Source organism: Globicephala melas, chromosome 18 (genome assembly GCF_963455315.2).
Source record: "Globicephala melas chromosome 18, mGloMel1.2, whole genome shotgun sequence".
NCBI classification, from domain to species: Eukaryota; Metazoa; Chordata; class Mammalia; order Artiodactyla; family Delphinidae; genus Globicephala; species Globicephala melas.
In genome coordinates this window covers 6,341,291-6,367,294 of record NC_083331.1, presented here as the reverse complement: position 1 = coordinate 6,367,294, position 26,004 = coordinate 6,341,291, and the positions used below count along the sequence as shown (strand labels likewise).

The 26,004-nt window shown below is 44.3% G+C and overlaps 1 protein-coding gene across 9 annotated transcripts in view; it reads right to left on the bottom strand.

Moving 5' to 3' along the window:
• Positions 1 to 26,004, bottom strand: part of MTUS2 (microtubule associated scaffold protein 2) — a 496,165-nt gene that overhangs the window by 46,953 nt on the left and 423,208 nt on the right. For 7 of the 9 annotated variants that reach the window (XM_060287790.1, XM_060287789.1, XM_060287788.1 and 4 more), the window contains one exon: positions 2,928 to 2,994. The exons of 1 other annotated variant lie outside the window; for it this stretch is intronic. In XM_060287790.1, coding sequence (XP_060143773.1) covers positions 2,928 to 2,994 — 67 coding nt within the window. Of the gene's footprint in view, positions 1 to 2,927; positions 2,995 to 13,625; positions 14,006 to 26,004 lie in introns of those variants that run through there. One more of the 9 variants, XM_030882585.2, reaches the window with a different exon arrangement.

Sequence of the window (26,004 nt, the reverse complement as noted above, 5' to 3'; positions counted from 1 at the left end):
TAGGGAAAGGAGACGCTGGAGAAGGGGTTATAAAATCTCTGGATTCAGAGAGCTCCCAGGTCAGTGAACACAGCTAGCTCCTGGGGGAGGGACCTGTCCTGGGAGGGTGTGGAAGCTCCGTACCTCCCCCTCCCCCCAAACACCTTGTCCTGTGCGTCTCTTCCACTTGGCTGTTCCTGAGTTGTATCCTTTATGATGAACTGGTAAACGTAAGTAAAGTGTTTTCCTGAGTTGTACAAGTCATTCTAGGATGGGAATGGGAACCCCTGAATTTATAGCCAGTTGGTCAGAAGTATAAGAGGCTCCTGGGACTTAGGACTGGCACCTGCAGTCTAGTGGGACTGGCCCTTCACCTGTGGGGTCTGCACTCACTCGGAGAGTTAGTGTCAAAACTGAACTGAACTGTTGAACACCCAACAAGTGTTCTCCATGTGGAAAAATCTCCTACACACCTGATGCCCGAAGTGGGCTCAGAAAACACCACTTGGGCTTCCCTGGTGGCGCCGTGGTTAAGAATCCGCCTACCAATGCAAGGGACACGAGTTTGAGCCCTGGTCTGGGAAGATCACACACGCCGCAGAGCAACTCAGACTGTGCGCCACAACTACTGAGCCTGCGCTTTAGAGCCCGTGAGCCACAACTACTGAGCCCATGAGCCACAACTACTGAGGCCCACATGCCTAGAGCCCGTGCTCCGCAACAAGAGAAGCCACCACAATGAGAAGGCTGCACACCACAACTAAGAGTAGCCCTTGCTTGCCGCAACTAGAGAAAGTCCATGCACAGCAACAGAGACCCGACGCAGCCAAGAATAAATAAAAATAAATTAATTAAAAAAAAAAAGAAAACACCACTTATTTGGAGATGTCCTCAAAGTTTACTTGTAAGTCAATTGCCAGAAGTTTCCTACTTAAAAACTACTATGGTCAGAGATTCCATCAGTGTGGGATGACACATCTCAAAATCTCTGAGAGGGATTCTAACTACACGCCTTCTAGAAGATTCTGCGGTAGCTCCCCCAGAGAAGTCACAGATGGAAATGTACTGTAAATGTGAACTGTGTCAGCGAACACATCAGGGGGTTCCTTTTTGTGTTTAGTTCCCGGAAGCTCATCTAATCCAGATGGGAGCGGACTCAGAGGATGGACACCCAGCCTGACCGGCAAAGGCGAGGGAAGGAGGATGAGAAGGGAGGGGGACCTCCCTCCCCTTTCCCGGGAGCCAGGCCAACCCTAAGGGTGAGATCAAAGCAGGTGGAATCTGTCTTCTTTCGGCACCCTCCCTCACCCGCCTGGCTCCTCTGCCTGGGCCCCTCCTGCTGCCCGGAGCCCTGGCCTGCGGGAGCCTCCCACTCCCCGGCCTCGTTCCCGATCCAAATCAAAACCCCTCTTCCTTCAACGCAATTCAGTGATTCTCAAACTGCACCTAAGGAACACCTGGGGAATGAAGCAATGCCTCAGCCTCACCCTCAAAGATTTTGATTCTGTTGCCCTCGGGAAGGTCCCGGGAATCGATGTTCTAAAAAGCATTCCAGGTGATTCGAACACGCACCAGGGCTGGGAACCACCAGCAAAGCTGATTCTGGCTGGAGGCTGAAGACCTTTGATTGAATTTCTTCACATCAAGGGTGCAGAAAGCTGACGGGTACTTACGAGCAGGTATCGGTAGAATTTAGGGCAGCATTTTAATGGTCGTGAAGAATTTTAAGCAGCGATTTTTGAATGTGGGGGACAGGCCAGCCCTGTTCTGGGATCTGTAGAAGTGCCCCTAAAGGATTCTGACTTTTCGCAGCTTCTTTGTTTTCTTCTATGTCAAATTTACAATCTTTAGAAATTCCATCTCCCCGTCAGAACCGCACCCCTGGCCCCTCCCCTCCAGTGACCCCGCCCCCCCAGACTCAGCTTATAAGAGGTCCAAATAAGGCTGGGGGGTAAGAAGACAGGACTCATCATCTCTCTACAGGATCACTGGGAAGTCTGGTTTGTAAGCTCAATACCCCTTTCCCTTCAAGGGAGTACCCTGCAGGTCAAGACACTGGAATTTATGACTTTACGGTTAACAGACGATCCTGATATTCCCGTCTTTCCCTCTCACAAATGCAGCCTCTCCAGTGGTTCAGGAACTCGCTGCTAAAGTGTCCTCTGGGGCCGAATGCTGGGCTGAAGGGCCCAGGCCGTGGTGCTGCCTTCCCCTCCCCCCATGGCTTTTTCATTTGGCAGGTGAATTCTTGTTCTGTTCTTAGCACTAATGCAGAAATCAAGTAAGGCTTAAACACAAAATCCCAGCGTGATCCCCGTGTGGTTCCTGCCGCACTCAGAAGCTTCGGGAAAGCACAGAGGGAGGGGCGCTGGTTACCACATCCCAGGCTCTGGGGATCTTCCTGTCATTGGCAAGGTGTCCTGCGGGTCAGCCAGAACTACACCATCGTATCAAAGAGAAGGAGTTTCAACATGAACCCTAGCATTTTCTAAGCCATCCAGATCCGTGTTCTAGATCACAGAGTATTTCACGGCAGGGTGTACAGTGGCAGGAAGCAAGTTACAGGGAGCACCTCAGTTACCCACCAAAGCTGAGCTGCTTCTGCTGGAGCTGTGCCTGTCCAGGGGTGGGGCGTGACACGGAGGGGTGCTTGTCACCCCACACAAGGCAGACAGAGAGATGTGCTGCCATCTGGGAGGAGCAGACTCAAGCCTGATTAGTTCCACCGTGAACTGTTAGGAAGCTGCCCGTATAACAACGGAGACATGACATAGAAATCATAGCTCCCCGCAAGGCTACAAGAACCCACCACTGTGCTGGGGATGATACTTCCTTTTGTCCAGGCAGGTGTGCTCTGGTCATTACCTGAGACATAACTGCTTTTGTTATACATTCACAGATAGCAGAAAAACACTTTTTACGTTCCTCATTGTCAATGCCCTACTTACCAACTTCATCCCTGATGTTTGCAAGTTCGATTGACAGCTCTTTTTCTTTCACAAGGGCACTTTCATTCTGAAAAAACAAAATGGATACCGAGAGTCCCCTCGTTTTAGGCTAAGTAAGCACTTTCACATGTTCAATTGATGAATCATATTAAGCAAATATTTATAAGTTGAGCCCTTAAGGAGATAATTTTCTCATTATATAAGCATATAAAAAACGTACAAAGCCACGTCTGACTCACTCATTTGTATCACATTCAAATCGCAAAGCTTGCCGGATAATAATATTAATAATACCCATGCATTATTTCTGCACTCTGTATACCTGTACTGCACTCTGTATACCTCAACCTACAGTAATTCTTTGCATGTCTATGTCCTACACATTAATCTGCTGTTATATATTATTATATATTTTTAATTATTGTCACTATTACGAGATTTTTGACCATGAAAATACCATATTTCTCTGAGGGACAGATGCTTATTTTCCCAGCTGTCCCCTTAAACTTACCCTTTTGTCCATACATGCACTGTTACCTACCTAATGAATAATGGGCAGAAAACCTAACATGAAACATTTCTCTTTGTAATAAGACCAACACCAAAACTTAAGTTTCCAAGGTTTTTTGTTCCATTCTCTGCATCGGTAGAAGGAAGACGAAGAAAACTCACACTCGAAGTGTTACTTACTGTGAAGAACGCCATTTGTCACTAAGTGATTGCTTAGCTGTTTTCAAATCAAACACATGACATAAAATAGATGAGTTGGAGGCATGAGTCAGCACCAATATTTACATTTGTTGTGATTTTTATTACTACTAAAAATAACTAGGAAAGATGTGGCACATAAATTCTCTTCAAGTGACAGATGCCAAAAGTACAGGCCCTCAAGGAAAGGCTCCTTCATCATGTAGAATGTACTCCCAAAGCAAACGTTTCCAAAGAGGGAATTTTGGCCAAAATGGGTACCAAGTATCTAGCACAGCCATCCTCAGGGCCTCGTGAATGCTCTTTCTTTCTTAAACTTGCTTTGACTTCGATGTCAGCACCTCTGGACAACCTGTGCCGAATGGGAACAGACAGCTGTCACGATCTTGTCTCTGTGTCTGCTGCGTTTAGACCCCGGTGACACGTGTGCTACTTTGGCTTGATGGCAGGGTCGCAGGTTATCCAAAGGGCATTTGCTAAGCAATGTTAGAATGTCATGCCTAGGTAAAACTCTACTTGCATAATAAGCTGCGAGCTATTTTAGTCACAGGCATTAACAATGAGTAAGTCATGCTTCTCTTAAGACTAATGTAGCAACCATACACTACTTGAGGGACAGTGGACCCCCATCCCACTCATGGAGCTCCCTCCTCACCCCAGCCCATAGCATCCTCGCCTTCCCTGAGTTTGAAGGCTGGAAATCACCCTGAAAGTGTACATTCTCCTAATCACGACGTGACACTGCCTCGATGCCACGCCCACGGCACAGGGCTGTCCTGAGGGTTAAATAAATTAACGTACGTGAAGCAGTTAGAACGGTGCCTGGCACTTACAAGCGCTATACAAGTGCTAGCTGTTACTACAACTCTGTTGTTTCCTTTGATTTTGTTTGCCACTGGATGACATCCTATAGATGACAGGTGCTTTTCCACGTTGAGTGCCTGAATGTGTTTAGAGTTGGCATATGTCTTGTTCTCTGCTTTTTTTTTTTTTTTTTTAAAGCACCTTCCTGACTCTGTCTTGATTCTACTCTAAGTTCAAAGACTAGAGAACTCAGAACAGGCAAAGTGTCTAGTCAGACTGATCACAGGCACAGGTGCTCGGTCTAACAGCAGTGTAATACAGCCGGCTGACTTGTTACTACAAATTAAGAAAACCTGGTATTCCTGAGAGGGTAAGTTTCAGTATTTACCCTGAAATAATCTCAAACTAGTGAAAAAACTAACTTGTTTCTACTATCAAGAATAATTCTGGGGCTTCCCTGGTGGCGCAGTGGTTGAGAATCTGCCTGCCAATGCAGGGGACACGGGTTCGAGCCCTGGTCTGGGAAGATCCCACATGCCACGGAGCAACTAGGCCCATGAGCCACAATTACTGAGCCTGCGCGTCTGGAGTCTGTGCTCCGCAACAAGAGAGGCTGCGATAGTGAGAGGCCCGCGCACCGCGATGAAGAGTGGCCCCCGCTTGCCACAACTAGAGAAAGCCCTCGCACAGAAACGAAGACCCAACACAGCCATAAATAAATAAATAAAATTAAAAATAAATAAATAAATAAAAGAATAATTCTGAACGCTCCTATCCTCAATTTCCAAAGCACAGCCAGAGAATTGAAATATTGTCCTCATTGGTCCAGAAATAGCATCACCAAGGATTCACTCTTGGGCCGCTGAGAGTTGCAAAGACTTAGACGAGGTTAGGCAGGGATCGACTAGAATGTAACAAAAAACAACAAACTGACTCTAATCTTTCACCCGAAGCCAACGTTTCCCTCAGCGCCTGCAGAAGCCCTGGGACGAAGCCCTGGGTGGATGTTACCCGTGCAGAGAGATCCTGCGTCACAACCCATCACACCCCGCTTTCCAGCCACGGAAGAATCAGGCATTTGGGGACGGAGTGGCTTGAAGGTCCAGCGAGGAGGACAGGCCTCAGCTGGAGATGGTAATGATGCTCATGAAGATCTTCAGACTCGAGTCACTTAGATGAAAAGCCACCGCTGGTATCTGTGGCCAGGCCTGCCCACCCATCTTTGCTTTAGGAGAAACGTAAGTGAGAGAATGAAAGAGAAGACGCAAGAGACGAAAGGGAAGAGGATGGGAAGGGAGAGAGATGCAGGGGAAATAGGAGGGAAACCAGGGAGGTGAGAGACCCTGCACCTTCTCCCTTTTGAGAGGCAGAGAGGAAGACGATCCGTGAAGACCCAGGCCCCCCTCACCCCCAACCTTCTGCAGGCACAGATGACAAAACCAACTGATCTCAGAGTCATCAAATAGACAAAGACAAGCAACAAACCTGGTGGCTAAAATGTCACGGAAAACGAGCTTGGGTAAGGTCTGCTGATCACTACGTCAGTATTAACACCAACCTTGACCAAACACTTCCTAGATGCCAAGGCACAGTGCTGGGTAAGCCCTTCTGCTCACTTACTCCCCCAAATACTGTCAAGCAGGTCCTGGGTTTTATTTCCCATTCTGGAGGACGGGACTGGGGTTCTGTGGTTAGGTAACTGGCCAAGTAACCTGCACAACCAGCCAGGAAGTGGCCAAGCAGGAGTTTTCACCCAGGCTCCACACTCTTTATCAAACACTAACACAAGGAGAAGCTCCCCTCTGTCCCGTGCTTACCTAGACCCAACACCGAGATCCCAATTGCACCCATCCTCAGCTTGGATCCGAGCTCTCATTACCACGAAGCTTTCCCCGTCTAACTGGAGGAGAGGCAGCGCCACCCTGATGACTGCTCCATGGAAGTGTTGCCTGGCTGCATTCACACCCCACCCGCCCCAGGCCCTCGCTGTGTTTGTCCTTGGTGTGGATTTGTCAGTTGCACTTCATTTCCATTCTAGCCTCTGTGTGGCGGTAACATCGGAGAGGGCAGCTACTTCGCTTTTCCTCAGTCACCTTTCTCAAGCCCTTCCCGATGGCCTCCCAACGTGCTCCTCCTGCAGGCGCTGGCAGGGCTCTGCTCACGGAGGCCAGCCGGAGCAGTCTGGCTGCAGCCCTCCTTCCTTAAGTGCTTGATTTTGAAATGATATCAACTCTTCTAATCTGTGAATTCTCTGCATCAATTACGTTACATTTTGTTTCCTGCAAACCAAAGCAGAATGATGTGATGCTGCCCTGCAACGGAATGAGTCAACAACTGAGACTTCAGGGACACTGCTCCTTAGGCAAGAAAGGGACCTAAAGGGAATTGCCACTCTCCACTCCCTGCCTCAGAGAGTCACCTTTCCAGCCACTGTGGCTCAACGGAGCCCAGCAGCCTTCCTGCCGGGCCCTGAGGTTCTGCTCAATGTCTGGAGTGGGGCTGCCCCAAAGGCTCCCTTCCGAGGGCTCTCATGCACCATCCCCCCTCCCCCACCCCAAGCCAGGTCCGGAGTCATGATGCAGTGGGAGGGCTGAAATACAAGCAGGGCCTCCTCGAGGCCTCAGTGTCAGATCAGTGCTTCCCTACATGGGGAATGAGTGGAAAATTCCTCGCTGGTGCCAAGCACATGAGCCCCTGCGTTCAGTCCGATGGGCTAAAAATAGAACTCAGCATTAGGCATCCCAACTCCCCTAGTGATACAGTCCAGAAACTGTCAAGTCGAAGACGCCCGTTTCTCTAAAATTACTGTTTACTCCAGGACGGGCTTAACTAGAAACGGACACTTGGAGAACATTCATCTCGGCCCCTCACCAGCAGCTGTGTTTCTTAGCCGCCTCTTTTATGTTGTCACGCACCTCTCCTTTGCAGTCCGAGTCCTCTAGTGTCTCTGGTGTGGTCCGCTGCGCTCACAGACGGAATCCCAGATGTGCTCTCCCCACGGAACATCCGAGTCTCCCCTCCACCTCTTGTCCTACCAGGTCTGCTACAGTGAAGCCCACATTTCTTCTTAGACATGGCGCTGCAAACTCTGGAGAAACGCTGCCTTTGATCTTTCCTAGCTACAGAAGCCTGGCAAAGGGTACAACCCGCTCATCAGCCCATTAACTTCGAGCAACTGGATGTGTGGCCAAGCCCCAAGCAAGCCTGCCACACTCTGTCATCCTAACATGCTTGGTCAACGGGGGGCTGTCTGTTCTGGGGCTGCTGCTGCCTGTGTGACTGGTGGTGGCGGAAGGGAAAACGCCCATCTGTGTTATCATCATCCACGTGACCCTACCTAGGCATCAGCCACCTAAGCCCCTCCCCCAATTAGAAATCGATAGGACAGCCTGGTTTTGATTAAAATTGAACAGATCTGTTTTGAATGATAATCAACACATAAAACGCTGCGTGAATCTGAGGTGCTTTCACCCCAAATGATCCAGAAACAGGAATGTATCCAACACTACACATACTTACTTAGTGTCTACTATGTGGCAGGCAGACAGGCCAGGCAGGATACTTCTGCCTTCAAGACGCTTAAGAGTCTCCCAGAGAGTCAGTAAATAAATAAGCAATTACAAAACAATGTGATACAACTCAACCAGGCAGGGCTGGCTTGGAGATTTCCTGAGACCGGAGGATGCGTAAGCAGGGGGCCCAGGAAGGGAGCAGCCCAGGCAAAGGCCAGAAGGGCCATCGACACAAGACAGCACCTGGGGCTATTTCTGGGAACCTCTGTCACCCCCATCAGAGGGGCCCTTTGCCTTTTCTTGCCAAGTGTCTGCTTCTGGTCTCTGACTGTCCCTGAAAGAATGCTTGATCAGCTACAAGCGTACTGATGACAACTTCATAAAATTCACTGTAGTTCTGAGTGTTTTTATCAGCTCCCTCTTCCCCATCTGATTTTTTTTTTTTTTTTTTTGCAGTACACGGGGCCTCTCACTGTTGTGGCCTCTCCCGTTGTGGAGCCTGGCCATGGTTCAGGGACCCAGCCGCTCCGCGGCATGTGGGATCTTCCCAGACCAGGGCACGAACCCATATCCCCTGCATCCGCAGGCGGACTCTCAACCACTGCGCCACCAGGGAAGCCCTGATATATATTTTTAAAGAGAGACATATGTATGTACATTAAAAAAAATATATATATATATATGTAAGCTTAAAGTCTCCCAACTAATCTTTCCTATCGTTTTAGCCTGCCCTGAAATCGGTGCAGATCAGGAAAATTCAATCATGTGAGCTGGGCCACTTTTTCCCAGGCTAAACAAAAGAACCCTAACGGGGAGTGAAAAATTAAAATATCTACAGAATTCTGGTATTTGAGGAAACATCCAGATCCTTTTTATTATGAACTGTTGAAATCCTAAGTCATATACCTACACATGAAATGACAAAGAGGTTAAGGGATTTTTTTCATTCTTCCCAGAAACAATATTGCTTCTCACTCATGAGTTCACAGCTGAGGGTTTAATTCTACACGGCAGAACTTGTCTTAATAGGGAAACATTTTCTTTTGTATTTCAAAATGAACCAGCCACCAGGTGACATCAACAGAACACCTAAGTCTTCAGTGTTGCTCTCTTTTCACCCTTTGTGAATACTGCATTCATTTTCAATATTAGCATTATTGTGAAGATTGGCCAGATTCATAATACAGCTCTGTGGAAAATTCCTTTGGGAGGTGAACTGACCTTTTATTCATTTCAGTTATTATGGCTTTAAGGCAGCACTGATGCCATGCTTTGACTTAATCAATAAGTAGTATTTCTTTCACATATAATTAACACAGCCCACTGTATTTTATGTCTGCTTTTCTACTCGGAAATGAAATCTAATATAGACTGGTCAAAAGGAAAGCATCATTCACATTTAATATTCTTAAATACGTGTCAGTGTCTAGTCGCGTGGAAAATGAGCAAAGCCATAACTGGTTTCAAGAGAAACCAGACTAAATTTTACGATGCATCATTCCAGCCTTTGCCTTTGTGCATGCTTGGGTGTTGACGACCGCAAAACATCTAGCTTACCTAAGAGGCGGTAGTTAATAGGGGGGCATCAGAACAAACCTGGATAACCTAGGAACATTTAGGAAGGACAGAGACTTGTGGGGCCCAAGGAGAAGAAATGTGAATCGAAAGAAGTAAGGCTGGAAAATTCTGGATCCCAGAGCAAGCAAAAGAAAGGAAAATTAGCCAGAACCATGATTTTTAATCCACTTATGTCTCACTGAAGAAGTCTCTTGACCTTTCTGGATTCTATCGTCTTTGAGTGACCTTCCCAAATTTATTACTGTCCCATCACCCGTGCATACCTGGGAGAAGCAGTGAGGTGCCTTCCCCCAACTCACACCCCTACCAAGAATTTAGAGAAAAGGTAAGTAAGATTAGCCTCTGAGATGATAAGCAACACAGAAAAGGTTAGGGTAGAGATATGCAAAGTAACCCCTAAAGGGAAAGGACCGGACCTAAAGCAGTAAGACAAGAGCGGGTCATAGAAATGGGAGCAAAGCAAAGGGAGACTGGAAGAGGCAGTCACCAGGGTGAGTAACAATCGCACAGCCTCCCACGTGATTTCAGGCTGAAGTGGGGATGGGACATGAGGTCACTGGATGCCTAAATAACATTCCATCCTCATCAAAGCTTCTTATGAGGCTAGACTTTGACTCTAAAAAGAAACCCCATGTTTATCGGGCTTGTAATCATTCGCTTGCTTGTCAGGTGTATTACTCATTGTTAAAAAACAAGTTGGCGTTCTAATTGTACATCTACTTGATTTCTCTTAGTACCTCAACGTTCCTAAGAGTGACCAACTCTGGGAAGTGTCTGCATGTGCAGAGCTGCTGGCTTGGGCCTGGACCACACTGAGTCCGCTGGTGAATGGACTCTTGGGGATCCATCTGGGTGTCCCAGGGGCCTTCCTGGGTCATACTTGTCCCTTCCAAATAACTGTAGAGAACGAGTCTTTCTACAGACCGCCCCTCAAATCCCAAGATGGATCCCTACTTCTTAACTCAAGTTAAAAAAACTGGGTCTGGTTTTCAGCCTAGAAAACATTTCCCCACACTCCTTATGTGCTTCTGTGTCCCCATGTTGACTCTCATCTTTCACCAAAGTGGGCTAAAACATCTTCACCCCTGCACTCTTTGCTTAGAGGTACAGTCCTTCTCAAAACTCTACCCCATTCCTCAACGTGCAAGTCAGGATCCACCCCTTCCAAGAAACCTCGCCTTTGATTCCAGCACTGACTTCTCCTTTCACTGGATGCCAGAAACAGGCAGGATCAGTACCACATGACTTTCACTTAATGATACTCCAGTCTTGTACTAATGCTTGAATTGCCCTGTATGTGTTACTGTTGCCTACCTCACTTGCAATTTCTCTGGAAAAGTGGAAATACAACCAAACAAATAACTGGTAAACTCCATAGGACAGGCTGTGCCTTTTAAGAATTCTTTGCTAGTCCCCATAATAACTGGGCATAGAGCAAACGAGTAAGAAATACCGTCGATGTTTTTACAGGTGTTTCTAACGTTAAAATGCCTAGGCATGATCAGCTTTTAAAAACTATTTGTTCACTTAACAACTTTTTATGCATTTTATACTCTAGGTAAGATTCCTTACTTTCCGCCCCCCCCCCAATAAATTCATGTTAAAGAAGCATCTTAAGACTAACATTTCTTGGGGCTTCCCTGGTGGTGCAGTGGTTGAGAGTCCGCCTGCCGATGCAGAGGACACGGGTTCGTGCCCCGGTCCGGGAAGACCCCACGTGCCGCGGAGCTGCTGGGCCCGTGAGCCATGGCCGCTGGGCCTGCGCGTCCGGAGCCTGTGCTCTGCGACGGGAGAGGCCGCGGCAGTGAGAGGCCTGCGTACCGCAAAAAAAAAAAAAAAAAAAAAAAAGGACTAACATTTCTTGGCGAATCTCTGAACTGATGACTTATCTACAATTGTCTCCCCACTCTTTTCAAAACATCTTTAGCCGCACTACGATCAAACTGTTAAAGACATTTTTACTTCACAAAATAAAGTTTTCTATTTTGTATCTATACAGAGTTCGAAGGGAATGTTTCTTTTCTTTTTTTATGGTTTATTAAAATGGGCTAAAGTAATCAGAAACAACTTTATCGACCATTATATCAGGTCTCTTTCAAACCAGGTTGATGCTGGGATTGTCAGAGCTGATCAGCAAACTGAAGGATTTTATTGTGGGACTTAAAGAGTAAACTGATTTCCAGAGTTTGGAATGGAATCCCATAATAGTCCTAGTAGACCATGCCTGGCCCAATAGGTAACTATTGAATAAACAAATGATTTTGGCATACTGCCTGCGAAGTTACGCTGAAAGGTGGGTAACTAAATAAAACAACAAATTTTTTAATGAAAAAAGGAAAGCCCTTAATTCCTAAAATGAGCACCTATGAACATACATCTATAAAACCACCAATGGGAATACCATTCTAAAATATAGCAAAGAAACATCAAGAAATGAGGGTGTAAACTTAACGAGAAAGTTTATAAATGCTGTGTAAGCTTTTAAGTTTGCATCAGGAAAGAATAATTCGCCTTAAGTTTGAAGTTTCAAAGCTAAAACATTTGCAAGTCACTTAAACATCACACTGCGATGAAATAACATTTAATTATCTTCCTAAAATCTCCAATTTAAAGATTGACACAGGGATAATAGTTTTCAACAACTTGATTTGAAACAAAAGAGGAGGATGGATTCACTTCAAAATATATTTTCTCTAAAAAGACCTTTAATCGGCTACTATTTCGAAAACTTTTGTACCAGAGCTTAGAAATATGAACATTATAATATTGTTGTACTTGTAGCAAATCCTTCCCTTTTATAATAATTACTGTTACAAGGCTTCCTTCAACACCTTTTGGTGACCATTTCTCTTGAAAAAAGGGCTTAATCACTTCCACGTTGGATCTGCAGATAACTGAGTGCAAATGTTGCATATTTCTACTTGTCAAAAGCACATAAATGTGTACATAAATATCTCAGTTCTTAGTCATGGTAGCAAAAGCCAATCCCACTGAGATAGTTATTTCTACTGGAAGAGAAGGACCAGGGGACTTGTAAGGCATCAGTTTAACTTTCCTAGGTGGTACGTAACCCTCCTTTAGGTCAAGGTTCATAAACACAACTGATAACTAAGATGTTCCCAAGTGACCTCCTCGTAATGTGTTTTATATTAAGCCATTCACTTCCCTTCACCTGGTCACATACTATACCTCAAGCCATACAGCTGACGCCCATGAGTAGAAAGGAGGCAACTTCAACCTCTCGTTAAACTCCATTTCATGCATTTGGAGAAATCCAGATGTGTGTGATAATAAAATATACCACAGAGACAAGAGTGATATATTTTATTTTATATCACTACTAGGAATGCCAGCACATTTCTAATAGTGAAATTCAAAGCATATCTTAATCCCTCTGCAAGCTCACAGGCAAATGTCAAAAGCAAAGAGGCTTTGTGTCGGAATTGTCATACAATGCTTGCTCACACTCTGTTCTCCATTCCCTGGCTGTGAATTTTCCTTCCAGTGAAAACTGGAACACACCCTCAGGCTCTCCAGCTTCTTAAGTTTTCACCTCTATGTTCTTCACCCCTAAGTGAGGCAAACACGTACAGAGAGAATAACTGGGCCGGTGCTTGCTTCTCTGACCTTAAGAACAGAAATTACAAGGATGGGTGCTGTTTGTCAAAAAGAGTGGCAAACTTTCAAAGTTACCAGTTGGCCAAGGGAAACACGTCTAGCTAATCTAAATTCCCCACTGGACCGTCTTAGATTTCGCAGGTACATTAAAATGCAGTAAGAATATTCCAAGGATTTCTTGGCAGTTTGAATTTCAAGATGTTGGAGCAGAGCCCTCCTGTTTCAGGAGAATGCAACAGTTACATCTGAGACTGCAGGAAGGCAATTATGTAAGGCACTGCAGAGTATGGGAGACCCTGGTGTTTCTGCCAACACCGCTCCCATTCGGCACCGGGAGCCAGTCAGGGCGGCCTCATGCTCACCCACAAGACAAGTGCACACGCATGCCGGGGACAGGGACAGAGGCGCTGGCTCTGGCCTTCTCTCTGCCCTTTGGAAGGAGGAGGGGAGGGAGAGAGAGACAGGGAAGGCAAAGTACCGTCTTGTCCAGGCACTGAAGGCAGTTATAAGGCTTGCAGCAGCAGTGGCCCATCTCGGCAGGCTGGCTGGCAAGGGGACCTCCTTCATTCAGTGTGTCGGCGGGTAATCGCTAAGGCGAGGTGATGGCTCCAGCGAGAGGGGCGCGCCGCTGGGAGCTGTCACAACTTCCATGTGGTCCCCTCGGCTACCTTATTTCTCCTAATAACTTCTGGAATCCGGGAACCAGAGGAAGGAGAGGAGGAGGAGGAACGCGGGGCGGCCGCGTTGGGTTCCCGCTGCGGGGAGAGGCAGGGCGGGAGCCAGGAAGGGAGGGGACAGTTGGAGGGAGGGTCACTTTGCCACTGGAATCCTCAGAGTGAGGCAAATCAATCGTCGCGTAACAATCGAGCATTTACCAATGCCACCTCCCGGAGGGGACAGCCGGCGCGCCGCTCCCGGCCCTCCCCCTCGCGCGGTCGCGCCCCAGCGCGACGCAGCCACGCCTGGAGAGGACGCAGGAAACACAAAAGGGCTGGTCTTCCAGGGATGCTTGGGCTGAGGACCACGGAGAGGACTGCGAGAGACGTGGCTCTGCTCAAATACTGGCTTTCTATTTTCCCGAGAAGTAAAGACGCTTATAAACGTGATGCATAATACACGGCCTTTCCTCCATGTAACCCGCCTCTCAGGGCATCGTTGCCTGGGCGGAGGGGGGCGGCGCGGAGGGGACCACCCATTGCTCCTTTTCAAATTTGTGTGCCACGAACAGTTTTGCCCCATTGGAGGAAATCTTTATATTTGAAATACAGTCGTGAAATCGCTTGTCTTATTTGACAGACCAAACCATTCAAGTGGCTTAAGTAATTAAAATTGGGGTGTGGGCAGCTATATCTCGTGGGCATATCAGCATAAAAGTCTTAGCGGACTGGATCTTTCTGGACGATTTGTAATTTTTCAAAAAGTTCAAAATCAAAAAGGGACAGGGGTGGGAGCGAAGGGTTTTTTTTTTTTTAATTTCAAAAGAAACGTGGTATTTAAAAATATGTTTGTGTAATCCTGAGAGAGATGCAAATATTTATGAAATTAACTTTATACTTCCTGATATCTCAGGGGAGAAATCCTGAAATTTACTGTCTGCAGAAGTATACAATTACATTTTTGCCCATTAAATTTACCTAAGACTGGAAGCAGACAATAGTAAAAATTAGGTAATCTTACTAACTTGAGATTTTTCCAAGCCGATTTTAGTTAAGTAGCACAGGTGACTTAGATTGCTTGCAGAGAGGTCAAGGGTATTTGGTGATTAAATAACAACAGACCAGAATGTTTGTCCCGAACTTGAAAGAATAAACTCAAATCTTTCTTTAGCACTAACAGGTAAACTGGTATAATTCTTTAGGCTGTTTCTATCAAAATTTTAAATGTACATACACTTTGACCCAACAGATCGACTTCTATCCTACGGTAACACATATATACGAGAGTGTATGCATAAGGATATTCAGTTTAGCATCATTTGTAACAGCATAAAAATGGGAACACCCTCGATATCTAGCACCTTTCCAGTGTATGGAAACTTTTATGAAAAATGAAGCAGAACTATACACACATATGCGTTTGTATATGTCTACAATAAATCTGTTGGAAAAAATCCCACCGTTCATCCAACAGCAGCTGATCCTTGGGGAATGGAAAATAGGGGTGAGGGAGTGAATTTCCACTGTTTACCATCTTGCCAGAATGTATTACTTTTATTGTTTTCAGACAAAGTGTATCAGGGGAAGGCAGTGGCCACCGCCTGGGCTCTTTGATGTCAGGAGGTACACAGGTGCCTCCCTCTCACACAGGCTTGCCCTCTCTGGCAGTGAGCTCAGGCAGACCTCTCGGAGAGAGAAGAGCTGACAGGACCTTGAGCTTCAACCTGGGCTGAGAGCTGTTGCTGGAGGCTTTTGACACCATGGGAGAAAAACTTGATATTGCAAGAAGCGATGCCTTGGTACACCCATGTTCATAGCAGCACTGATCACAAACCAGGACACTTGGGAAGCAACCCAAGTGTCCATCGATGGATGAAGGGATAAACAAAATGTACCCATCCATACAACGCAATATTATTCTGCCTTAAAAAGGAAGGAAATCCTGTCACATGCTACAACGGATGAACCTGGAAGACCTTACGCTACGTGAGATAAGCCAGTCACAAAAAGACAAATACGGTATGATCCTACTTACATGAGGTCCCTAGAGTCGTCGAATTCCTAGACACAGATAGTAGAACGGTGGTTGCCAGGGGCTGTGGGAAAGGCGGGAATGAGGAGATACTTACTGGGGACAGAGCTTCAGTTTTGCAAGATGGAAAGAGCTCTAGAGGCTGGAGCCTCATAATGTGACTGCACTGAATGGTACTGAACTGTACACTTAAGTGGCTGAAGTGGTAAATGTTATGTCATGTGCATTTTACGATAGATAAAAATAAAGAAGTGGTGGCGTGCATTCCCCTGGGCGTAGGCAGTCCTTGCACAGTAAGTTTCTGATCAAATGAAAACAGAGCAAAGCCTTTCTTGTGGGTGGAGCAGCAGGGCAGGGGGGCTCAAAGAAGCTGGCCAGCGCCGCGTGCAGAAGGCTTTCTTCAGGCAGAATTGCTTTTCTGCACCTGAGGGCACCCTTTCCTTCTAAATTAGGATTTAGATTGCACCGTCCTAGAAAATGACTGCTTGTTCTTGTGCAAGGTCTGAGCATGCTTGCTCCCGCTGCTGCCCACAGGAGAGAGGGTGAGAGGCGAGGCTGCCCAAAGAAAGATGGATTCAGCTTCTCTTCCTGTGCACAGAGGGCGCCAAGGGGCCCGGGACTGGCTGTGCTCAAATCGCACACATGGTGAGATCTCAGAGCAAACAACCCAGATTTTGAGAAATGTACCAGTGTCCTAGAGTTACACCGTCTTTATTTTGTCAGTGAAAAAACTTCAAATGTACTCAAAAACAGAGGGATAAATATGAAGGACCTTCATATACCCAGTTTCAACAGTTACCAAGATGTTGGCGCATATGTTACATCTATCCCTTTTTTATTTAAACTTTTTTTCATACGTCCATCACCCAGATTCAGCAATTATCAAGATTTGAAACTTTATTTTCACTTGTCCCTTTTCTTTTTTTTTTTTTGTTAAAGTATTTTAAAGTCAAGCCCTACATATTTTAGTATGCATTGCTGAAAATTCTGAGCATTTTCACATAATCACAATGCCGTCAAAACCCCGAACAAAACTGACAATATATCCTTGGCATCTAACACTTAGTCTGTAATAACATTTCCCTGGCTTCTCTGAAACAAAATTATTTTACAGTTGGTTTTCTTGACCCAAACTAGGTTCACATATTACATTAGGTGTTAAGTCTCCTAGGCCTCTTTTATCAACCAGTAGGGCCCACCCTCCCCTTCCTATCTCCCTGCCGCCATTGATTTGTTCAGAAACTGGGTTGTTTGGCTTATAGAATGTCCCACATTCTGGACTTGCCTCTTTGCTTCCTTGTAGTGTCATTTCCCTTGTTCTTACAACCCTGTAAATAAAATTCAGTTCTTGCGGCTGGATGAGATTCGAGGTTGAATGTACCTGGGCAACAATACCTCGGATGTGATACTGTGGACATGACCCTGCAACCCATCGGGAAGCACACAATGACTGGGGGTTCCATCGTCAGTGACACTACAGTGAATCAGATGTGATGGCTTCATCTCTTCCATTAGAAAGTTCCCCATCATCAGCTCATCTAATGCTTTCATTAATGATTATTACCTGAATCGATTATTTCATTAGGAGTTACAACATGATGTTCTGACTCTATCATCCTTTTGCATTTCTTGGCTAGAATTTTTATATAAGAAAAGAAGTTTTCTTCATCAACTAGGGCGATTTCAATTCCCAGCAATACAGGATGTACAGGAAAGATGGGATAAATGCTCACTCCTTTCCCTTTAAGTGCCAATTTTCTGAATAAAGACTTGGGGTTGTAATGGTACCCAATGAGGTTATTTGCTTTCTCTCACTTCTTCCAAACATCATTATAAATTCATGTTTTTATGTTAATATACGCAATGTGTTTTAGTCGATTGCATTTATTACCCTTTTTAGATGCTCAGTTTATCTCATCTCTGACCAATGGGAGCACCTTCTTAATAGCCCCTGTGTCCTGTTGACACAACTCATTCGTCTCCCTTTCTTGCTTTCTGACACAACACGGTATCTTAGGCTCACCTGGGATGTTTCCTGCTACAGATCTGGGACCAGCCATCCCTCCCCTCCAGGTGCCCTGGCTCCTTCTAGTTGGGGATGGGAGTTACACATCACAAATCCCGTGTTGTTCGTTGTCTTTTGAGGGCCACCTGTTTGGACTGAGATTTCCCTTGAAGGAAGTAGTCCTTCCCTCAGACAAAACGTCCTTGGAAGATGTCATGAAGAAATCAAGATGGGGCCTTAGGATGGAATGAGACAGTAACAGCTCCTTCTCTTGGGGCCTTCACATGAGAAAAAGTGCTCAATGAAACTCAATTTGGGGGAGATCAACGGGCCTATACAACATGCCCAAGCCAAGGGCCGGCATAGGAATTTTCTAAAGAGTTCCCCAAATGCATAGATATCTGAAGAAAAGGCTGAACTTCTTGAAGGCATACAGAATGGGGGATTAGACTATTGTAATTTAGCACAAAGGAAGCTGTGACCTCGCAGCCTGATGAAATCTGGGACATTTTAGTTCCTAATATTTAAAAAAAGCTTGAGATGAGTTTTATTCCTGGTATATATTTTTTTGCATGGGAGTAGGAACAAACATTCAGAAAAGTTATAAGAAGGTCTACTGGGATACCTCTTCAGAGAAAACCTCATAAACACGTGATGTTTTAGAGCAATAAATAATGATGAACATTAACTGATCATTAGTAGATGCCAGGCACTGTGCTTAGGGCTTGCATGCAAACAGCTCATGTAACCCTCAAAGAGCAACGCGAAATCAGCCCTATTATCGTCTTCATTTTGCAGATGAGGAAAATGAGGCTCAGAGATCGGACATCCTGCCATGCAAACATCAAGCGAGGAAAAGATGGAGTGGGGTCCTGAACTCAGATCTGACTCCGAAGCTGTGTCTTTACCACGGTGCTTTTATCTGTAAGGCCTACATAATTGTAAGTCTGTGTTATAATCTGGATGAGGGATGTGAGTATATAAAAATATAAAAGAAATTCAAACATACTTATGAAATTGCCCCACATTTTCAGAATTTGGAGCAAGAGCCTCTACTGTAGTGTTTTTTTTTTTTTTTTTTAAGGTACATTTACAAACCAATGTACGAATAACTTTAAACTGACACAGTAGAAACCTTGGGCATAAGTCAACGTTAAAATAGTCAGTTTTATGATTCTTGTTTCTCTGTCTTCCTTGAACTTGGAGTTCCTGACCTATCCCCCAGCCCCAATCACCCATCAGACGCAAGGCTCCCTCGGCTCAAACCCGACTGCGCTGTCCCCTCGGTGCCGCTTCACCTCTTCTGCCTGATCCTTCCACTGCAGTGAATTTTCTCCTTCTCTCTGATTTCACATCACTGTGTGTACTTGCTCTTGCTCATGACATTCTGCTCCATGTAATCATAATTGTTTACATCTGCCTTCCCCAAAATATCCCGCCCCCTTGCTGTGCCTCCCTCAGTTCACACCCACGGCACCAGGAGTCTGCCTCGGGACTTGGTCTCCGTGACCACTGCCTCAAGGGACGCGGGAAGGACCTCGCAGGAGTGGAACCCAGTGATCGTGGCTTCCTGGCAGAAGCGTTTTGTTGTTTCGTGCGTTTGTCAGCCATGGGCCATGTGCAGGAGGTCAACGAGATCAGAACTGTATGTCTGTCTCACTACTTATTTCAAAAGAAAAACCATGAAAAACGATCATGAGAGAGCCTCTTACAGACTGTCAAGGCAACCATCTGTTTATTGTGGTTCCGCCGTCCATGCCCCTCCTGTCTCCATGCATCTAAAATATGGGCTGCAGCTCTTGCACTGGATTTCAGCAAAGGGGACGCCAGGAAAATAGGCACAGCATTTACCAGACACAAGCCATCTAGAGATTTTAATGAGGTGGGAACGGGCTGGAAAGCGAAAATATGAAACAGAAATTTTGAAACTGGAAGTAATTGATGGTTACAATCATTTGCATACAGACAATAGATGCTCTGAAACACCTTTCATGTAATAACCAGGATCTAGAATATTAAGAGTATTAAAAAAAAAGAAACAAATGACATATATACTATTCTGTTCTTAGATACTTGTCAAAAGAGCTGTCACTTTTCTGTAATACCCAAGTAGGAAGGCTGCTATTTAGGTATGACAATCTTCTTTGTTTTGAATCTGTTAGTCTTTGACAGTACCTTTATTTTTTTTCCTTTTAAGTCAGTGACTAGGATGACTGCAGGAGAGGTATCCTCCTTAAGTTTCTGCATTATATTCAGAAGAGCTGGCTACTCTTGTAAGAGCCGTGAAATTCAAAATGACCTTTACTAGCTGGATAAAGAGGCTGGACAAGACTGGATAACTGACAGAATCAGATACAGAGATGGCCAACAGTTGGCAAAGCTGCAAAGTGCATCTGTCTATTTGACATACATTAGATGAGAAGGGTGGCCACTGGGGACCACAAGCTGAATATCCATCAGCGGTGCGACCGACTGGCCATTATAAAGAGAGGGTGAAAGGACTTGCACACTGGGATGGTGTCTGTGACCAACCTAGGTGTCTATCCCAGTGCCCTAGCCCTTCTTACTATACCATGATGAAGCAGCAGCCTCTCCAAGGACAGACGGGATCACTGCAGGAATGGGAACGATGTGTAACTCACTGAACTCGGCATATGGCTTCTTCCTTTTGTTAAGACTAGTCCCCAGCACCTCAGTTAGGTGAAGGTTTTCCCAGAAACCTCTACTCTTCCTTTGTAGCACCTCTCACCATGGCAATCAAACAGTTCTCTGACCTGTTTGCCTTCCTGTATAAGGTCACCAGCTCCGAGAGAGCCTCTAAGGACCTGACAGCATCCTTATCACTCAGCACGGCACCAGGCACACAGTAAGTACCGGTACACGTTGAATAAATACATTAAACGTTGAGCAGACTCATCCTAGTTAAAGTTGAAGAACTTCAAGACATAGAGACCTGCTAATAGGGAACAACACGGCTGTTGCTCTAATGTTTGGTGGGGGGTGTTTACGACCCCTGCAGAACATTAATCCTCAGGCCCAACTGCATAGATATCATCAAGCAAAGACAGAGAAACCGCTCTGACATCCGCCTGGACCTTTCTTTCGATTTGCAGCTCTGAAGAAGTACAAGACATTAAGGGTGCCACTGCACGCTGTTATCTTTACTGCCTAAGCGTGGGAGAAAGCTGACTCTCCCAACCGCCCTACTATTTTCCTCTTTCTCTTTTTCCACTGATGAGAAGACCCTGGCCATTTAGCTGTGTGGGTCTGTCGCTAAACGTTATCAGCAATGCTCACTGGAGATTGTCACATGGCCTCCAACCAACGGCTCCATAGCTTCTATGCTACATCATATGCCCAGATTCTCAAATATGCGACCACTTCAGGGAAGGAAATGGTAGGTGCCTCACAACTAGTGAGTATACCCGATGTTTGCAAAAAGTCTGCACTTGCAGTGAAGGTGACCACAATTCTTTGAAAATAATATAATGAACTCTAATCCTACATACAGTCCAGCAGCAAATCCTGTCAGCTCTCCCTGAAAAATAGCCCAAGAATCTGACCACCTCTTACACCTCTGCTATTGATTGAATTTTGAAATGGAAGAAAAAGACAGTGATCTCAAAGATGAAGATTAAATTACAAAGTACTCAAAGCAAGATAAATTAAAATGAAAATTTAATAAAAGGCACTTTAAAAGGCAGAAAAGCAAACAAGAAAATAAAAATGAGAAAAAGAAAGAATTAAAAAAGGGCCATGGAGAAAATACGGGAAATGAAAAACAGATAAAGAGGGATTAATACTCATATTATTAGACTCCTGAAGAGAAAAAACAAAATAATGGAACAGGTATGATACTTAAAAAACATACTGTAGGACAGGAATAAAGATGCAGATGTAGAGAATGGACTTGAGGACACAGGGAGGGGGAAGGGTAAGCTGAGACAAAATGAGAGAGTGGCATGGACATATATACACTACCAAATGTAAAATAGATAGCTAGTGGGAAGCAGCCTCATAGCACAGGGAGATCAGCTTGGTGCTTTGTGACCACCTAGAGGAGTGGGATAGGGAGGGTGGGAGGGAGACACAAGAGGGAGGAGATATATGTATACGTACAGCTGATTCCCTTTGTTATAAAGCAGAAACAAACACACCACTGTAAAGCAATTATACTCCAATAAAGATGTTAAAAAAAACACTGTAAGAAAGCTTTTCAGAGAACTGAATCTTCATTTTGAAAAAACACACTGGGTACCTGGGAAAAGTAGCCCAGATTTAAACAGCGCTAAGATGTTTAACTTCTACTAAGTCTGTTAGAATTTAGAGATTAGAAAAAAAATCAAGATCTCTAGGCAAAAAGATCACCTAATTACAAGGGCAGAAATGTTAGATATTCAAAGTAAGACAACAATGGAGCAGTATTTAAAGACGAACAAAGAACAACTTAATGAAAGAACATATAAAACAAGGACTTTCTAAAAAGTCAAGCTCCCCAAGTATCAAGGCTATAGAGAAAGTTTAAAACACAAGGACGTAGGGAATTTTGTACCTATGAGTCTTTCTGAAGGAATAGCCTAGAGTTTGTGTGTCATTCAACTGAGAGATGACTGGGAAATTTTCATCAAAAGGACTGACGTAAGGATTTATGCACAGAATTGCAGATCTAAGACAAAACCAAACGTGAGTACGAGGATGGAAGACTAATGTACAAATTCTATATGTCGTGACAACTAAAAAGAAATAATGCAACTAAAAAACTAGTAAGAAAGAAAACTAGGAAGAGGAAAACTAGAAAATAGGAAGAGGATAAAGAAGGTTAAGTTAAGCTCCTTGGCTGCTGTGAAGGCAATAGGTAGGAGTTAAAGGATACAATTAAAAACTGGCAAACCAGATGGTCAAAGGTTAGATAAGAAAACAGGACTGGGAACACTGAAAAAAGGTGTAAGTGTAAAGGTAACCACTAAAATAAAAATAAAATGTTCCTAAATTCCATTCTTTAACCTTAAAGGGCAAAGAATATACAGCTTTAGAAAAAGAAACACATCAACAGAACATAATAGATGTAATTATAAAACATTATGATAGAATTGAGACCAAACGTATCAGCCATATCGATGCGTGTAATGGGCTAATTTCACCAATTATAAGAAAAAGATTCTCAATTCAGCTCACAACGTAAGACCCAACTATATGCTGTATTCGTGTGATATATAAAACAAAATGATTCAGCACGGCAAAATATAAATGGATGGATAAGGGTATTCCAGGAAAATGAAAACAATAAGAAAGCAGAAGCAGCAATCTTGATATCTAACAAATAGGAATTCAAGCCTAAAAGTGTTAAACACAGCAAAGAAGGGCACCTTTTAATGCTAAAAGCCAAATTTACAATGAAAATAAAATACTTATGAATATCTATGCTCCAAATAACAAAGTAACCAACTTTATGAAGCAGATTTACCACTCCCAGCTCAAGACAGATCAAGTGGATAAACAAACAAAGCAGAATCAATTAGGTAGGCCTATTGGATATATACTGAACTTTATATTTTGATAATTTAAGCAAATATACCTTGTCAAGAGCCTTTGAACCACGCATAAAAACTGATCATAAAGAAACATCAGTAAGTTCCATGAATGAGAAATATTACAAGCAATACTCTGATCACAGCGCAATAAAAGTAGAGATTATTAACCAATGAAATGAAAAGAGAAATCATTAATCAAAACTAAAAACAGGGCTTCCCTGGTGGCGCAGTGGTTGAGAGTCTGCCTGCCAATGCAGGGGACATGGGTTTGTGCCCCAGTCCGGGAAATCCGACATGCCACAGAGCGGCTGGGCCCATTAGCCATGGCCACTGAGCCTGCGCGTCCGGAGCCTGTGCTCCACAACGGAAGAGGCCACAACGGTGAGAGGCCCACGTACCGCAAAAAAAAACACCCAAAACTAAAAACAATCCCATTAAACAACTCTTGGGTGAAAGAGAAAATACAAATTGAAATTTTTTAAAGTTTTAAAAACAAACCACCAAACCCCTAACACATGGGATACATTTAAAGCAGTTATGAGAGGACAACTCATAGCTGGAAATGCTTTCATAAGTGAAAAATGAAAGGATGCAAATAAATGACTCATATACCTAGCTGAAAAAACTGAAAACAACAACAAAGTAATCCAAAAGAAAGCCCTGGGAATGAAAGAGTAAAGGCAAAAGCAGAAATTAATGAAGTAGAGAATAGGAAACCAGTAGATTTAATTGAAAGAAGTTAACAAAATTGCAAGCCACTAGCTAACCTGAGCAAGGAAAAAGAGAGAATGTACAAACAAAATAAGAAATGACAAGAAGAAAACAGAAACAAGAATTAAAAGTTGTAACAGGCCGCTATACAAATAAATTTGAAATCCTTTATTAAATGGATAATTTTCTAAAGAAATACAGATAACCAAAACTGAGCCCATCAGAAAAAGTTTAAAGAGAGCAAATTTCCACAGATTAAAGCACTACCACACACACACAAAAACAACAGGCCCAGATATTTTCACCGTGGTCTTCTATCAAACCTTCAAAGATCTGACTGTTCCGGTGTTCTATAAATTGATCTAGAGCACTGAAGACTGTGGCAGGCAGAATAATGCCTCCCTTCGCCAGAAGGATGTCTATGTCAGAATCCCCAGAACTTATGACTATGCTATGCTCCATGGCAAGGAGGAATTAAAGTTGCAGGCAGAATTAAGGTTGCTGATCAGCTGACCTTAAAATAGGGAGATTATCCTGCATTATCCAGAAGACCCAAAGTAATCACAGGCACTTCTAAAGGTGGGAGAGGGAGGTAGGAGAGTCAACGTCAGAGAAACGCGATAAGAGAAAAACCATTGCTGGCTCTGAAGGTGGAAGACCGTGAACTGAGGATTAGAGGCAGCCTCTAGAAGCCGGTACAGGCAAGAAAGTGGATTTTCCTTTAGAACCCCCAGAAATGAATGCAGCCTGCATTCAATCTTAGCTCAGGGGGACCCACTCTGGACTTCTGACTTTTACAACAGTTAGATAACAAATCTGTTTTATTTTAAAGCACTAAGCTTGTGGTGATCTGTTACAGCAGCAAATAGAAAACTGGCTCAAAATACTGATGCAAAAATAAAGGAAAATTTCCTAATTCTTTTAATAAATTGAGTATTTTGATACCTAAACCTGATGAAGACTCCAAAGAAAGTAGAAAAAAACTTGCCGATCATCGTCACTCGTGAATATTGATACAGAAGGACTGAAAAAAAAATATTAGCAAACAGAATCCAATAGCATATAAAGAAAATAATACACCATGACCAGTTGAGATTTATTCCAATAATTTAAGGTCATTTCAATATTAGGAAATCAATATTGATAGATCAAAGAGAAAAAATATAATTATCTCCATAGATGCTGAAAGAAGACTTAGACAAAAATTCAATACCCATTCCTGTTAACAGCACTCAAGAAAACAGGAATTGAAGGACCCTTTCTTGACATGATAAAACACCTTAACACGGGCTTCCCTGGTGGCGCAGTGGTTGAGAGTCCGCCTGCCGATGCAGGGGACGTGGGTTCGTGCCCCGGTCCGGGAAGATCCCACATGCCGCGGAGCGGCTGGGCCCGTGAGCCATGGCCGCTGAGCCTGCACGTCCGGAGCCTGTGCTCCGCAACGGGAGAGGCCACAACAGTGAGAGGCCCGCGTACCGCAAAAAAAAAAAAAACAAAAAACAAAACTTAGATAACGAGCACATACCTGTCATTAAATAATTCCTTATACTTTTCTGTATGTTTGGAGTACTTCACATGCGTAAGAACCTCACCTGTAGCAAGACATTCTCCAGTGTCATGGCAAACCTGCAGAGATGACGATTCTGCTCTCTCACTACTAAATATGCCAATTCTTTTCTGAAAGGTTTTATAAGTCACTTATACTCTGCAGGATTAAAATACAGAACCTCAGAAGCTAACTTTTTTGGGTGGGCTGTGCTATGTAATTTGGGTTTCTGTTCCAATAAATAAGAAACAGTATTAAACTGGACACTTTCATTTAAAAATTTTTGCTGCTTATAAAATTTCTAAAAACCCTTACCCTCAGGACTTCCCTGGTGGCACAGTGGATAAGACTCCGTGCTCCCAATGCAGGGGACCCG